The 15,129-nt window shown below is 41.8% G+C and overlaps 1 protein-coding gene across 20 annotated transcripts in view; it reads left to right on the top strand.

Moving 5' to 3' along the window:
• Sec31a (SEC31 homolog A, COPII coat complex component) overlaps positions 1-15,129 on the top strand; it is a 58,656-nt gene that overhangs the window by 13,570 nt on the left and 29,957 nt on the right. For 15 of the 20 annotated variants that reach the window (XM_037209207.1, XM_037209208.1, XM_037209209.1 and 12 more), the window contains 9 exons: positions 1,731-1,871; positions 3,572-3,714; positions 6,964-7,063; positions 8,997-9,158; positions 9,355-9,507; positions 9,751-9,990; positions 11,669-11,743; positions 13,306-13,344; positions 13,784-13,861. In XM_037209207.1, coding sequence (XP_037065102.1) covers positions 1,731-1,871; positions 3,572-3,714; positions 6,964-7,063; positions 8,997-9,158; positions 9,355-9,507; positions 9,751-9,990; positions 11,669-11,743; positions 13,306-13,344; positions 13,784-13,861 — 1,131 coding nt within the window. The remainder of the gene's footprint in view (positions 1-1,730; positions 1,872-3,571; positions 3,715-6,963; positions 7,064-8,996; positions 9,159-9,354; positions 9,508-9,750; positions 9,991-11,668; positions 11,744-13,305; positions 13,345-13,783; positions 13,862-15,129) is intronic. The other 5 variants (XM_037209218.1, XM_037209216.1, XM_037209215.1 and 2 more) reach the window with 2 other exon arrangements.

Below are 15,129 nucleotides of genomic sequence, written 5' to 3'. Positions count from 1 at the left end.
AAGTTTTTTGAATGCAGACCAGTACTTACATATCATTAATTTTCTATGGCATAGTAAAGTATTGATAACTATGTTTCTCTTATAAGTTGGAGGCAGGAGGATTGCTTTGAGCTTGAATATAGAATGAGACCTTATCTAAAATAAAACGTTGATAGGTGTGGTGGCACAGGCCTTTAACCCTGGCACTCAGCAGGCAGAGTCAGGCAGATCCAAATTTGTGAGTTCAAGGCCACTATGATCTACAGAGTGAGTTCCAGACCAGCTAGGGTTGCATAATGAGACAGTGTCTCAAAAAAATAAAAGAAAATACAATCTTTCTGCAAGGAAGGTATCAGTGATTCTTTGAACAGTACATAGTCATTCATCACCTACCAACTGGCAGTATTTGTTGTACTAGGCCTAGAGAAGTACACAAAACAGACAGATGTTTGATGATTGTTTCACAGTGACAGTCTTCTTCTTTGATAAATAGTAGCGGTTTTATCAGGTTCAGATTTACTAAATAAACTCACTCCTGTGTATTTCACGTAGGCTGGGCAATAGCAGCTGCTCATTTTAAATTTTTCATTGTGTAGAGTACCAGTTTTACTGGCCCTTGTAACTGCTCCTACCATTTTGAAGTCTTGAAAGGTAGCTTAATGATAGCCTATAGTCTACCTTTTATAAAAGCATTTTTTCCTGGTTGTCTAGCCTGTCCTTTTTGTCCTGTGTAATTAGAGGTCACACTCACCAGCCATCAGTGTTGTAGTTTGTGGTCTGTCTTGCAACAACTACAAATAAAGAAACGGCTTAGTTTATAGCAAGAACTCAACAAATGGTTGGTGGATGAGACGATATTCAACAATATCAAGTATTTGAAGCTATGTAGATTTGTGTTTTAAACAATATGATATGTGTTGTGAATATATGAATAAAAAGGAAATTTGTGGAATAGATGGATCTAATTTTTAGATAATAGATTTAAAAACAAACAAACAAAAAAGGATCAGCCAGGTATGGTGGTATATGCTTTTAACCCCAGAACTTGGGAAGCAGAGGCTGATGGATCTCTGTGAGTTCCAGGGGAACCAGAGCTACAGAGTGAGACCCTGTCTGTCTCAGAGAGAGAGAGAGAGAGAGAGAGAGAGAGAGAGAGAGAGAGAGAGAGAGAGAGAGAGAGAGAATGAGAATGAATTATAAATGAAGAATCAGAATTTATGATTAAATTTATTTTTTAGGTTTTTGAGGCAGGGCTCTGGCTGTCCCAAAATTCAGTATATAGACCTAGGCTGGTCTCGAACTCAGAAAATGGCCTGCCTCCATCATGCTGGGATTAAAGGTGTGTGCCCCCACACCTGGCTTTATAATTAAATTTGAATGTAGTAATGTTCTAGTTACTTTTTGATGCTGCGATTAAACAGTGCCCAAAGTCAACCTGGGGAAGGAACCTTATGATGTCACTTCCACGTCGCGGTCACAGTCTGTCACTGGGGAGAGCTTGCTTCCCCTGGCTTGACCAGTTTCTTTCCTTCTATAGCCTAGACCCACCTGCCCAGGGCTGATACCTCCCTCTGTGGGCTGGGCACCCCCACATCAGTCAGCAGTCAGCAAGTGTTACACAGACACCCCTCAGAGCTGGCTCATGGAGGCAGTTCCTCAGGGAGGCTCTCCCGTGACTCCAGTCCCTCCTCGGGTTGACAGAGCTGACCAGCACAGCATGACAATGGTTTTAATGGTGTGTTCCTTTGTAGCCACCGGAAGACATCAGCTGCATTGCATGGAACAGGCAAGTTCAGCATATTTTAGCATCAGCCAGTCCCAGTGGCCGGGCAACCGTGTGGGATCTTAGGAAAAATGAGCCCATCATCAAAGTCAGTGACCACAGTAACAGGGTAAGTATAGGACTGACTTACAATAAACAGTACTTCTACTGTACGTGCTCTGAGGCTTGTTTCAAGAAATCAAATTTTTGTAAAATTAAAATCCTGTCTTTTATTAATCGGCTAATAGTGGGATGAATGCTCCCTGCCCCTCAGTACAATAATTAAATACCCAGTACACCATGTTGGATATGCTTTTTGTTTTTTAAGCACTGTATTTAGTAATTTCATGTGCCTCTGTGTGTGTGTGTGTGTGTGTGTGTGTGTGTGTGTGTGTGTGTGAGTGTCAGTGTCAGCACGTGTGCCGTGAAGCACATGTTGAGTTCAGAGGACAACTTTTGGGAATTGTTCTCCTCTTTCCATCAGTGGGTCCCAGAGATCAAACTCAGGTGTGGGGGGCTTAGTGGTAGGCACCTTTGCCCAGTGAGCCCTCTTGGTGGCCTGATTTTCTTCCCTCCCTCTCTCTTCCCTCCTCTCTCCTCTCTTCTTTCTTTCTTTCTCTTTCTTTCTTTCTTTCTTTCTTTCTTTCTTTCTTTCTTTCTTTCTTTCTTTCTTTCTTTTCTCTCTCTCTCTCTCTCTCTCTCTCTCTCTCTCTCTCTCTCTCTCTCTCTGTCTTTCTTTTGTTTAAAACTTCAAAAATACTTTTATTACATTTATGGTGTTCGGGGTTTTTTTTGTTGTTGTTGGTGTGTGAGCATTCATGCTCCATTGTGCACTGTGTGGTCCTTCAAGGACTTGGTTCTCCTTCTACCATGGGGTTCCAAACTTAAACTTAGGTCTCCAGGTTTGGCAGCAAGTGCCTTTACGTGCTGAGCCCTGTTGCCCACCCTGGTAAAGATTTTCTAAAACAAGAGTACTTAAGTCAGAATGTGTGTATCATTTAAAATGCCACAGAACTGTTGAAAAGAACCTTCTTCTAGATGACTACAGTTTAAGTGGACCAGGAATGTTAACACAAGTTCCAGTGGAATAAAGCATGCGAAAATAATCTTAATCATTATGTAGAATATTTATTAGAATTTAAACTTTTGGGTCATTCCCAATAATAGTAATTATCTCATGAAACTTTGGATGGTAGTTGTTGCTTAAGATATGGTGGTTTTTTTTTTTTAATTTATTTTTTATTTTTATTTTTATTTTTTATTTTTAGGAAAGGTAGAAGGACTTTGTTTTTAATTGATAACTTTTATCTATTTTTATTTTTGAAAGTGTTATATTTTAAGTTTGTATAAAACAATTCTTTTTTTTTAAATCTATTTATTTATATGTATACAGTGTTCTGCTTGCATGTATGACTGCACGTCAGAAGAGGGCACCAGATCTCATTATAGATGGTTGTGAGCCACCATGTGTTGCTGGGAATTGAACTCAGGACCTCTGGAAGATCAGCCAGTGCTCTTAACCTCTGAGCCATCTCTCCAGCCCCCAAAACAATCCTCTAAGTTACAGTATTGATAGTGAAATTCATTTTAGATAATAGAATTATTTTGATTCTGAACTGCTTTATGTGTATCAAGTAGATGAATAGAAAACATGCAAATGCTATATTTCCAAGACTATTTAAGCCTGTCTAGTAACATTTAAAAGGTTTGGGACTAGTCTGAGCTGATGCTTTTTCCTGTTCATTTCAGTTGTGACATAGTCTTCAAATTCTAGGTCTGCTTTTCATAAGGTAACATGGTTGCTAAGATGTGGGCCTTACCTGTCTGCAGATGCATTGCTCTGGGCTGGCATGGCACCCTGATGTTGCTACACAGATGGTCCTGGCCTCTGAGGATGATCGGTTACCAGTGATCCAGATGTGGGATCTTCGATTTGCCTCCTCTCCTCTCCGGGTTCTGGAAAATCATGCCAGGTACCGTGCTGCTGTTTCAGGGAACTTCGTTTCTTCCTGTTTTTGCTCTAAAACATAATTCCTCATTTTCATTTTGAGCAGTAGTCAGGATTTTCTCTCCAAAATGGTAGGTAGATCATATCATGCTAACATGAATCCTTTGCTAGAACATTTTCCCCTGCTTACTTCAAATACTGAAGCAAGGCATAGACATATGTATCTGTAATCCCAGCACTTGGCAGTCAGAGGCAAGGAGGTCAGGGATTCAAGGCTGTCCTCAGCTAGAAACTAAAATCACCTAAAATAGTAAAAATTTGAGTATATCAAACTCTTGACATTAACTATAGAGTTAGATCTATATTAGTCATCAGACCTAAGAAAATTGATGCCATATAGCAACAGTTTAGAAACTGGTTTGATTCTGTTTCCATTTTCCTTGAAAAGCAAACATTTTTGAGAAATTAGGTGATCTGCTTTCAGTTTGCATTAATATGTTGAGTAGATATTCTGAAAAATGGAAACTTTCTGATATTTTAGTGTCATTGTATTTCATTAGTTTGGCAAATTTCCTAACATTGATACTTAGGTAGTAGCAAATTTTTTTTTTTTTTTAAAAGATTTATTTATTTATTATTATGTGTACAGAAGAGGGCGCCAGATCTCATTACAGATGGTAGTGAGCCACCATGTGGTTGCTGGGAATTGAACTCAGGACCTCTGGAAGAGCAGTCAGTGCTCTTAACCACTGAGCCATCTCTCCAGCCCCGGTAGTAGCAAATTTATGTAAATTAGTTCAATGTGTTTAAATAAAAAAATTCCTTGTAATATTTTACTAGTTTCTAGCCAGGTAGTGGTGGCACACATCTTTAGTCCCAGCAGTCAGGAGGCAGAGCCAGGAGGATCTCTGTGAGTTTGAGGCCAGCTTGGTCTATAGAGTGAGATCCAGGACAGGCACCAGAACAACACAGAGAAACCCTATCTCGAAAAAACCAAAAAAAAAAAAAAAAAAAAAAAAAAGAAAGAGAGCATTTAACTGGGGGCTTGTTTCTAATTTCAGAGAGTGAGTCCTTGGCCATCATGGTGAGGAGCGTGGGAGCAGGTGTGGTGCTGGAGCAGTAGCTGAGAGCTCACATCCGATCCATAGGCAGAGACTGGGCCTGCCATGGGCTTTTGAAACCTCAAAGCCAGCTCCAGTGTTACACCTTCTCCAGCAGGGCCACACCTCCTAATCCTTCCCAAGTGGTTCCAGCAGTTGGGGACGTCTATTCCAACGTGAGCCTGGGGGGGCATTCTCATCCAAACCACCACATGAACTTCCGGGACCTGCACTGTAGAGGGAAGACAGCTAACTTAGAGACATAACATAGACAGTGTTCAAGCCTTGCACAGGCACCGTGATCCAGCCTCATCACAGAATTAACTCTAGAAACTGCTATTGCATGTCTCACAGGCCAGAAATTGAAGGTCAGCAAGGTTCAACTTGCCAAGGTCATATATAAGCAGTCCACCCTCAACGCTGATCTCAGAGTGGTCTAACACCACACTCTACCGCAGAGCTTGGGAAGGAACCATCAGAATTTAGTAACGCCCACTGCTGGATGACAGAAACTATCTCTCTAGTCGGCAGTTTTCTTATACTAATAAATGATAGATTATTTGATCTTTTGGTTCTCTTCCATCCCTATAGTTCTAGTTTCCTTAATATATATATCTATTTATATCTTAATAATGGTATAATATATAATATATTGGGCTGGAGAGATGACTCCGTAGTCAAGAGCACTTGTTGCTCTTCCAGAGGACCTGAGTTTATTTTTCAGCACTCACATGGTGGCTCACAGCCATCTGTAACTCCAGCTCCAGGGGCTTGATGGCCACAAGCTTACTTGGGCACCTGCTCTCTCGTGCGTGCGCGCATTAAAATTTTTTTTTATTTGTTGTTGTATTGTTGCTGTATTAGAGATCAAACCCAAGACCTTGTATATACTAAGCAAGTGCTTCCTACTAAGCAAAATACTCAGACCTCCAATTGTGTGCGCTTAAGAAATAACCAAACATAATTCTGGTTTCTCATAGAATCTCTGAGTAACATAGATATGGATATAGAAATGACAAAATCATTAATTCTGACTCTCTCTAAATAATAGAGTACAGAAGATTGTGTGTGGGGTGGGGGAGGTGTACACACATTTGTGGCAGCCACAAGTCACCGTCTGATGCCTATATTCTTGAGACAGTCTTTCACTGAGCCTGGAGTCACCGCTGGACATAGAGCTGGCAGATGAGCTCTGTGGATCTGCCTTTCTCCACCCCGCTAGCTGGGATTGCAATGTGTGCTGTCATACCTGGCTTCGTGTGGAAGGAAGGGAGTGTGGATGTGGATGCATATACACCACTCCACATGCTGTGGAGGTCACAGTAGCCTGTGGTCAGTGTCCCCTCTCACAAGACCCAGGATTGAACTAAGAGGTCTTAGGGCTTGGCGGTAGGTGCCCTACTTACTGAGCATCTCAGTGGGCTGTTTTTAGACACAGTGTGCGGCAAGCACCTCACCCGAGGATTATACTGTGTGCCCCTTTACTCTAAGACAGTGATCTGTAAGACCATGCTTCTATACTGTAGAGTTTAATGTTTCTTTGAAAAATATCTAATTTTTTTCTTCAGTATACTCAATAAAGAGTACTTCCTGACAGAAGCTAAAAACAGGACTGAGGATGCAGACTTGTGGAGAGCATGACTTCCCATGTAGAGGCTTTTTTTTGAGACAGGATTGTTCTGTGTGTAGACCAAGCTGGACTAAAACAGAGATCCATTTGCCACTGGTATTAAAGGCTTGCACCGCCACCACCCGGCTATATGGGGTGTTTTATCTGTGCTCTGTCTCATAAAGAGCCCGCCTGTGAGTGAAAACTCCACAGCCAGGGTTGTTGGGCATTCACTCTCACTGCTTGCCATCTGCACCGTGCCCGGTGCTGAGCGTCCTGTGCCATTGTAGCATCCGTGTTACCAAGTTAGGTGAGTTCCACTTCTGTTAACATAGGGACTCTACAACCTGCACAGGAGGGATTGGAAATTTGCTTCCTTCAAGACTGAACGTTTCCTTGTACTTTTGTGGGTTTTCTACCGGTGTGCGTGTCTTCCTTTCTCTTTTTCTTTCTTAAGCTGATCGTTGAAGTAGTAAATGGACAAGGGAGCTCCACTGTGGTCTTACATCTGTGTGTGACAATACTTTGTTCTCACTTGTTCTTTTCTCCCGCCTGTTTTTTATAGGGGAATTTTGGCAATTGCTTGGAGCATGGCAGATCCTGAATTGTTACTAAGCTGTGGAAAAGATGCTAAGATTCTGTGCTCTAACCCTAACACAGGAGAGGTAGGAGGAGGAATGCTTCTCAACCTTTCAAAAGGCACTCTTAATACTTATTTCTACCTGAGTAAGACATTTCCAAATGGTTTTAAGCCCATGATTATAATTAAGACCATTGGGGGGGCGGTCTGAGATATGTTCTCTGTCAGGAACATTAGCCAGGCTCATTTCCTTGTACTTTAAAATTAATCTTTCTCTGTTGAAACATAGATTCTAGCCACAGCCTTTTAAAAAATGATTCGTTTTTATTTTAAGTGCATTGGTGTTTTGCCTGCATGTGTGCCCGTGTGAAGGTGTTGGATCCTGGAGTCACACAGACAGTTGTGAGCGTCCATGTTGGGGCTGGGATTGAACCCATGTCCTCTGGAAGAGCAGCTGGTGCTCAACTGCGAGCCATCTCTCCAGACCCTAATTGCAGCCTTATACCATTGCCTCTTCTCTATTGAAGTGTATTGTTTCAGGTGCTTTTGAAGTTATTTTGATGGAAATGTGAGTAGCTGGATTAGGAGTGTGGCTCAGAAGTCGTGCTTGTTTATCATGTGAAAGGCCTAGGCTTGATTTCCAGCACCATTAAAAAAAAAGTCTTCCAGCTGGCAAGGTGGCTCAGCAGTCAGGTCTGGAAACCTGATTCTGATACCTGGAATCCACGTGAACAGGATGCTGTGGCCACGTGTGTAACCTTAGCACTCCTGCAGTGAGATTGGAAGCAAGAGGGCCGCCTAGAAGCTCATGAGCCAGCCCACTTGGATGTACAACATGGCAGAAACAACAGAGAATCTGCCTCAACAAGGTGGAAGGAGAGAACCGAGTCCCCAAAGTTGTCCTCTACATGTGTACTGTAACACATGTTCCCCCCCCCACAGTTACCCATAAAACACGCGCACACACACACACACACAGAGGAATAAATGAATAAACAAAAAATGTTTTAACAGGTTTTGTTCTTTTAGCTGTTGAGCATTGAACTTAGGGCCTCAAGTGTAACAGTTCTGATAACTATTTATTTTTAATTTCCTCTGTGTGTGTATATGTTCATGTATGTACAAATGCATGAGCACTTCTGTATATACACACCGGGCTGCCGGAGATTGATAGTGTGTCTTTGTCAGTTAGATCTCCAGCTGTTTTTTGAGACTGTCTCCTTGACCTCCCTCAGGGACTGGCCAGCGAATGCCAGGGCTTCCTGTCTCTGCCTCCGCAGCTGTGGGTTGTAAGCGAGTAGCAGGTCTGGCTTTTCTGTGCAGGGGCCGGGCCTTGTGCCGCAGTTCTCGTGAATGCATGGCACATACTTCACACATGGAGCATCTCCCCAGCCTGGAGTAGTGTTTGTAACGTTGTCCCACGGCCCTTTCCTTCTGTAGAAAACCTAGAGGCAAGTCTTGTTAAGATTCTTCAGCAATAAGAATGAGATAGACATGTTTTCTCTTCGCTAAAAGCCAGATTTGTCAGTGAGTTCTTTCTGAGAGTGGTTTCAAGTTTGGTCTTCAAGTGACCTAAACATAGTTCTCTGGATCTTGCCAGGCAAAAACAGTTGAAAAGAGTAGCACTGGAATTTGATAAAATATTCTGGCCTTTCCAGCTTGTCTACTGCTGCCATTTTAGGAAAAGAAATATTGACTGGCATTCCTGTTATTAGTGGACCACCCCGGGACCACTGTACTGTAAGAGGAACTTACCATTGTGGACCATCCCGGGACCACTGTACTGTAAGAGACACTTAACCATTGTGGACCATCCCGGGACCACTGTACTGTAAGAGACACTTACCATTGTGGACCATCCCGGGACCACTGTACTATAAGAGACACTTACCTTTGGTTTTCTTGGCTAAAGACTTTTTAAAGTAATGTTCAGCTGTGCTTATTATCAGCATTACTTCTTTAGGTTATGATCTGGCTACCTTTTTCTAACTTTTGCTTGTTTGTTTATGTTGGGCTAGGTATTATATGAACTTCCCACCAGCACACAGTGGTGCTTCGATATCCAGTGGTGTCCTCGGAACCCTGCTGTCCTGTCGGCTGCTTCTTTTGATGGACGAATCAGTGTTTATTCCATCATGGGAGGCAGCATGGATGGGTTAAGGCAGAAACAAGTTGACAAGGTAATGGGCAGTATTAAGGCGCTTGATGATGACAACTGAGAAAAAGAACCATGTTGTGTAATTATCTTGAGTGATTTTTACCAACCAGCAATGCTGCTGTAGTGGATAACTGTTACTAGACATTTTTTTTGTGTATGATTTGAAAAATTGCAACATAGTTTATGTGGTTACTAACTCATACTTTTTTTAAAAATAGCTTTCATCGTCTTTTGGGAACCTTGATCCTTTTGGCACAGGACAGCCCCTTCCTCCATTACAAATTCCTCAGCAGACTGCTCAGCACAGCATAGTGCTGCCCCTGAAGAAGCCCCCCAAGTGGATCCGAAGGCCTGTTGGCGCTTCCTTCTCAGTAGGTGGAGTTTGTTTCTAGGGTTCTGTGTAACATGAACTGAGGAATTCTGGGACGGCACACGTCCATTTCATCCCAGGGGACTTGTGAGGACTGAGAAGGCGGACAGTTGGGTGGCTGGAGTGACGTTCGGGAGCCTGGGAGGGTGTGCCAGTGATCCCCATCCAGTTCCTGACCTGAGCAGGCTGCAGGCCATTCCCTCCAGGGCAGCTTAGTGGCTGATGAGTTCATTCTTTCTCGCAGTTCGGAGGGAAGCTGGTGACTTTTGAGAACGTCAAAGCGCAGCCTCAGCAGGGAGCTGAGCAGCAGCAGCAGCGGCCCCAGCACGTGTTCATCAGTCAGGTGGTGACCGAGAAGGACTTCCTCAGCCGCTCGGAGCAGCTGCAGCAGGTTGTACAGTCCCAGGGCTTCATCAGTTACTGCCAGAGGAAGATCGACGCTTCTCAGACTGAGTTTGAGAAAAATGTGTGGTCCTTCTTGAAGGTAAAGTTGAGCTTATTTCTAATTTTTGTTTGTGTGTGTGTCTACGTGCATGTTCATTTTACAGTGAGCACATTTATCTGCTTAGCCATCTCTCTGGCCCTAAAATGGTTTCATTTTATTATTGATAATTGTTCCTATTATAATTAAAGTCTATCTTCCTTTTGAAGAAACATGTGAGATAATATGATTTCAGGAATGCATGATGAAATTCAAGAAACGAAAGTTGAGCACAGTAACACACAACTGTAATGCCAACACTCAGGAAGCTGAGACAGGAAGATCTCAAGCTCAGTGCCAGCCTGGGCTATAGCAAGACTTTGTCTCAAAAAGCCAAGATAAATCTCAAGAGAACACAGCCTAATCTCTTACACCATTATAAGCTAAATAGTGTGAAGATATGTTTAAGGGAGAGCGACATCATTCAACAGATCTTAAAAATTAGAACATGGGAGCTGCTGTAATAAAACAGAGAATTTAGTGTCTGTAGCCAGTCTGGTCAGTGAACGTGGTGAGAGGAATGGGAGAGGAGAGGGGAGACTAGAGGGGTTTCTCTTCCTGCTGCTACAGGAGAGTCAAAGGAAAAACAGCCTCGCAGCACACTGTCTTTCTTCATAGCGGACTAAGAGTTTGGCTTTCACAGATATTTCTTGATACTGAGTTTTCCAAGAAAAAACCATCTTGAATACAATGAGGTTAAACTCTATCAATGTAGAAATTGCAGTTTGTTAGTTAGGGGACAATTTTGTTTCCATTTGAAACAGTCTCTCTCTTTATAGTGAGACTGGCTCACCTCACTGCTCTCTGTTGATCAGGCCACCCGCAGAGATCCACCTGTCTGCGTCTAGGGCTGCAGTGGAAGGTGTGTGCCTCCTTGCCCAGCTTAGGTGTGAAATTCAAAAAAGTTTTGGGATGTTGAATACTGCATACACTGTCTTGCTTTCTCATAGAACCTTTGAACATGAATTACTTTGTCTTTAACAAAATTATAGTTAAAAACAAGCCTCATTTATCCAGAATGATGAGTTGCTCAAATACTTACTTACTCTTAGAACATAGCTATTTTATCCATGCATGACGGTGCATGCCTGTAATCTCAGCAGTTGGGCAGTAGAGGAACTTAAAAGATTATCAGTTGCTGTATAGAGTTTGAATTTGAGACCTGGGCTATGTGAGACCTAGTCTCAGACAAACAGAAAACTAGTTTTTAAAAAATGTTATTTATAAAGTCAGGTGGAGGTGGTGCACGCCTTTAATCCCAGCACTTGGGAGGCAGAGGCAGGTGGATCTCTGAGTTTGAGGCTATTCTGGTTTTTTTAGCAAGTTCCAGGCCAACCAAAGCTCTATAGTGAGACTCAAATAAACCACTCCAGTGCAGGAGAGGTGGCTCCGTAGTTAAGAGCAGGCATTGTGTTTTAGACCCAAGTTGGGTCCCCAGCATCCATAACTCCAGCCGTAGGCACTGGATGCCCCCTCTGACCTCTGCCAGCACTGGACTTGCTGTGCACAAATCAGCTCCCAGCCATATCCATGCCTGCATAGTTAAAACAGTTTCTAAAGTTACATAAATTCTTTTTGAACAGTGAATTTTCAGGATTTTATAGACTTTAGAGTTTTTGGTCAATTCTTAGGAAAACTAGGTTTTAAATGTAATCTTTGAAGATTATGTCTCTTTTAAAAGGTGAATTTTGAGGAGGATTCTCGTGGGAAATACCTGGAGCTTCTTGGATACAGAAGAGAAGATCTGGGGAAGAAGGTAAGGTCCTGAGAAGATCAAATGACCGCCGTAAACAGATGCTTGTGTGCTGGGTGGGGTATCTGTGTATAAAGTTCTAGACAGAGTCTCCAATCAGTCAACTAACGTTTAGTAAGAATTGGTGTTTGTCACCTAAGTTTTCAGATGTGAAACTCCACTTTCTGCCTGGATGTAGAAGCTACCAGAACCACCTTTAATTCAGCCTGGACTGTCAGGGATAGTTTGGCCGTGACAGATAAGTCACATACACTGAGGTGTTCCTTAAGGTGTGCTAACAGTGGCCTCGAGAGAGGAGAGCAGGGATTAGGTGTCTCCCCAACTGTACAGTGTATGGGAAGTCGAGCACTGTTGGGGCCACTGCAGTTTCCCACCCTGGAGCATAAAATTCTTTTTCTTTTCGAGACATGGTTTCTCTGTGTAACCCTGGCTGTCCTGGAACTCACTCTGTAGTCCAGGCTGGCCTTGAACTCATGGAGATCCACCTGCTTCTGCTTCCTGAGTGCTGGGATTAAAGGTATGTGCCATCACGACCCAGCTAGCATGAAATTCTTAAATGGCTTATTGTTGACCAGCTAACAGGTAGCTGAAACAGGATGGAATTTTCATGAGCCTAAGTAAACAAAGGCCAAGTAGTTTGCTTCATAGTTTAGCTTTTGAAAGAATTCCCTTTTTAAAAGAGAAACACACATTATAGTTTTGTAGTCTTCTCAGAAAGGGTCTGAATTGTGTCAGTGTTGACATCAGAATCAGTAGCAGTAAAAACCGTAGAAACCTTGAAAATACTCTTATTCTCTTTCACCTCTGTTGGCGGTAACTAAAGTTTTTCTATAGAATTACATAGGCTGCCTAACTGGTGTGGGCTGCGTCTGGTGTCGTCTACGTATGTGCTCCTCTGAGGGCAGCCACACTGCTGGTGTCTTTGCTTACTCCTTAAAGTGTTAGTATTTATTTGATTTCCTTATTAGCTGTAGCCCCTTAATGCTCTGATTTTTCTAAATTTCCAGGAGATTAAAGTTTTAATTGTATGCCTGAAAGCAAAAAATTAGGAAATAAAATCATCAGAATATTTCTAAAGCAATTTGTTCTATATTGAGTACCTGAGGACATCTTTTTAAAAAGTGTTTGTAAGCCAGGTGTGGTGGTGCAAGCCTTTAACCCCAGCACTCAGGAGGCCGAGGCAGTAGATCTCCATGAGTTCCAGGCCATCCAGGGCTGCATAGTAAGACCCAGTCTTAAAAAACAAAATAAAACATTAAGAAAAAAAATTAACAACAAGACAAAAATATAGTTACTTAAAACAACAAAGTACAAGGGAGCATGTTTCTTTAAGGTTGATTTTGTGATTAGACAGCAGAGCTAAAGATCATCGGAGCAGTAGAATTCCATGTAAATGAAACTAGAACCACTAAGAACCAGTTGTGCGCAGATGTTTGCTCTTCCTAAACATACTGGCCCTGATAAGAACTTTTGTGGAGTTTGGCTGAGAACAGAATAAAGCTAAACTTTGCTGTCCACCCGGATTAGCATTGCACTTAGTAGGTGGGTTGTTGTTTTCTTTTCAGGTTGCTTTGGCCTTGAACAGAGTGGATGGATCCGACGTGGTAAGACCTCAAATCGCTGTCTTCCAAGAGTGTGGTTAGAGCTGGACAAGCAGTGTAATTAGAGCAGTTGATCTGTTTTGTCCTTCCTGGTTTAGAAAATTCTAAGTATTTTAGTAGTTCGTAATTCTCATCTTAAGTTTAGCTGGTAAAGCATGTCTTTTGGTATATTTGAACTTCATAGAAGGGAAAACAGAATCATTGCCTGCTCAGACAAGGTAAAGCGCCTGTATGTCACATGACACTTGGTGACCAAAAGGGAAGGTGGTGGTAGTGATGGTTTCTGCTTTTCTTTTAATGTTGTTTCTGGAATAAATTTGTTCGTTGCTTCTCATGATCAAGCTCTGGGTGTGGTTGGTTGGGTCTTTTGTCTGTCTTGTTACTAATAACCTTTTAATGCTACATTCTTCAACTTCCTCTGTGATTGTTTTATGTACCAAAGGCTCTTAAAGACCCTGACCAAGTAGCACAGAGTGATGGGGAGGAGAGTCCTGCTGCTGAAGAGCAGCTCTTGGGAGAGGTACTTATTTTTTTATATTCTATTGGACAATTGTGTGATAATTGTGTATCTCACTTGAAAATACGGACATTTTCTGACTACTTGTTGCCAATGATGTCTGACTGTATTGCTTTCTCAGGTGTGTTTAGGGAGATACTAACAGAAGTGTCTCTGCACACTGGTTCATTGGCCCAGCTTCTTGATTGTATGGCTTAAAATTAGCAGTAGATGTGAGTTCTCCTTAATTGGGTCAGATGGTTGCAAGGATGCTAAACTGACGGAATTTACTCAGAAATGCAGTTGCCCTGCATGTCAAGGGAATGCTTTTTTCTTGGCACATGAATTTGTATAGCCTTGTCAGTGATAGAGGCTTCCAAGTTGTCCTGAACTGGAACAGAAGCAATGAAGAGTTTATATAGCTAAGCTAATTGTGATGACTTACTCTTAGTATGTCCTTAGCTGTGCTTGGTAATTTCTGTAACTAATTGAAAAAAGACCTTGAATACAGAGTTGTACCATTAATTAATTTCTTTGTAACTCTCTCTCTCTCTTTCTTCCCTCAACTAACAACTAATTCTATAGTTTACTCTGCTTGCTTTCTGTTTTCATTTCATCTTAGAAAGTTAATCAAGTTCTTATTTATTATCTAATCTTTGACTTTTTCCATTGCCTTTTATGGTGGGGGACTAACTTGACTATGAGATGCTTATAAATATAATTCATGAATATATGGGGCTGCTATAAATTGATTGTGAAGTATATTTTCTATCAAAATCAATCTCCTAGAATTTAAGAAAGAAATAGGGGACATTGTAAAATCTTGCTAAAATTTTGAACTAGTTTTGGAGATACCTATGGAAAATTATAGATACCTACAAGTATGTTCATTTGTGTATGAGTAGATTTACTATGTATTATCAAATTAATGATGATTTGGTCATGCACTCATGAATAATAGGTGATAAAAATACTTAGCCAAACAGTAGTCATCATTGCATACTTTAAAGGTTTGAAACAAATTATGCATAAGGGGGTAAAATCTTCCCTTTTGTCTTGGTGATACTATTTGCTTTTTAGATATAGTATCTTGTACATTCAAGGTTTTTTCATACATAAGAAATTAAGCATTATATCTCCAGGGTTCATAAGTAAAGGTTAGTTGTATAAAGAAACCTCATTTGAAAATGCTGAGTTAGTGCCGGGCGGTGGTGGCGCATGCTTTTAATCCCAGCACTCGGGAGGCAGAGCCAGGCGGATCTCTGTGAGTTCGAGGCCAGCCTGGACTACCA

The sequence above is a fragment of the Peromyscus leucopus genome, chromosome 10 (genome assembly GCF_004664715.2).
Source record: "Peromyscus leucopus breed LL Stock chromosome 10, UCI_PerLeu_2.1, whole genome shotgun sequence".
NCBI classification, from domain to species: Eukaryota; Metazoa; Chordata; class Mammalia; order Rodentia; family Cricetidae; genus Peromyscus; species Peromyscus leucopus.
The sequence above is the reverse complement of the archived record's forward strand: the minus strand, read 5'-3'. Positions and strand labels throughout refer to the sequence as shown.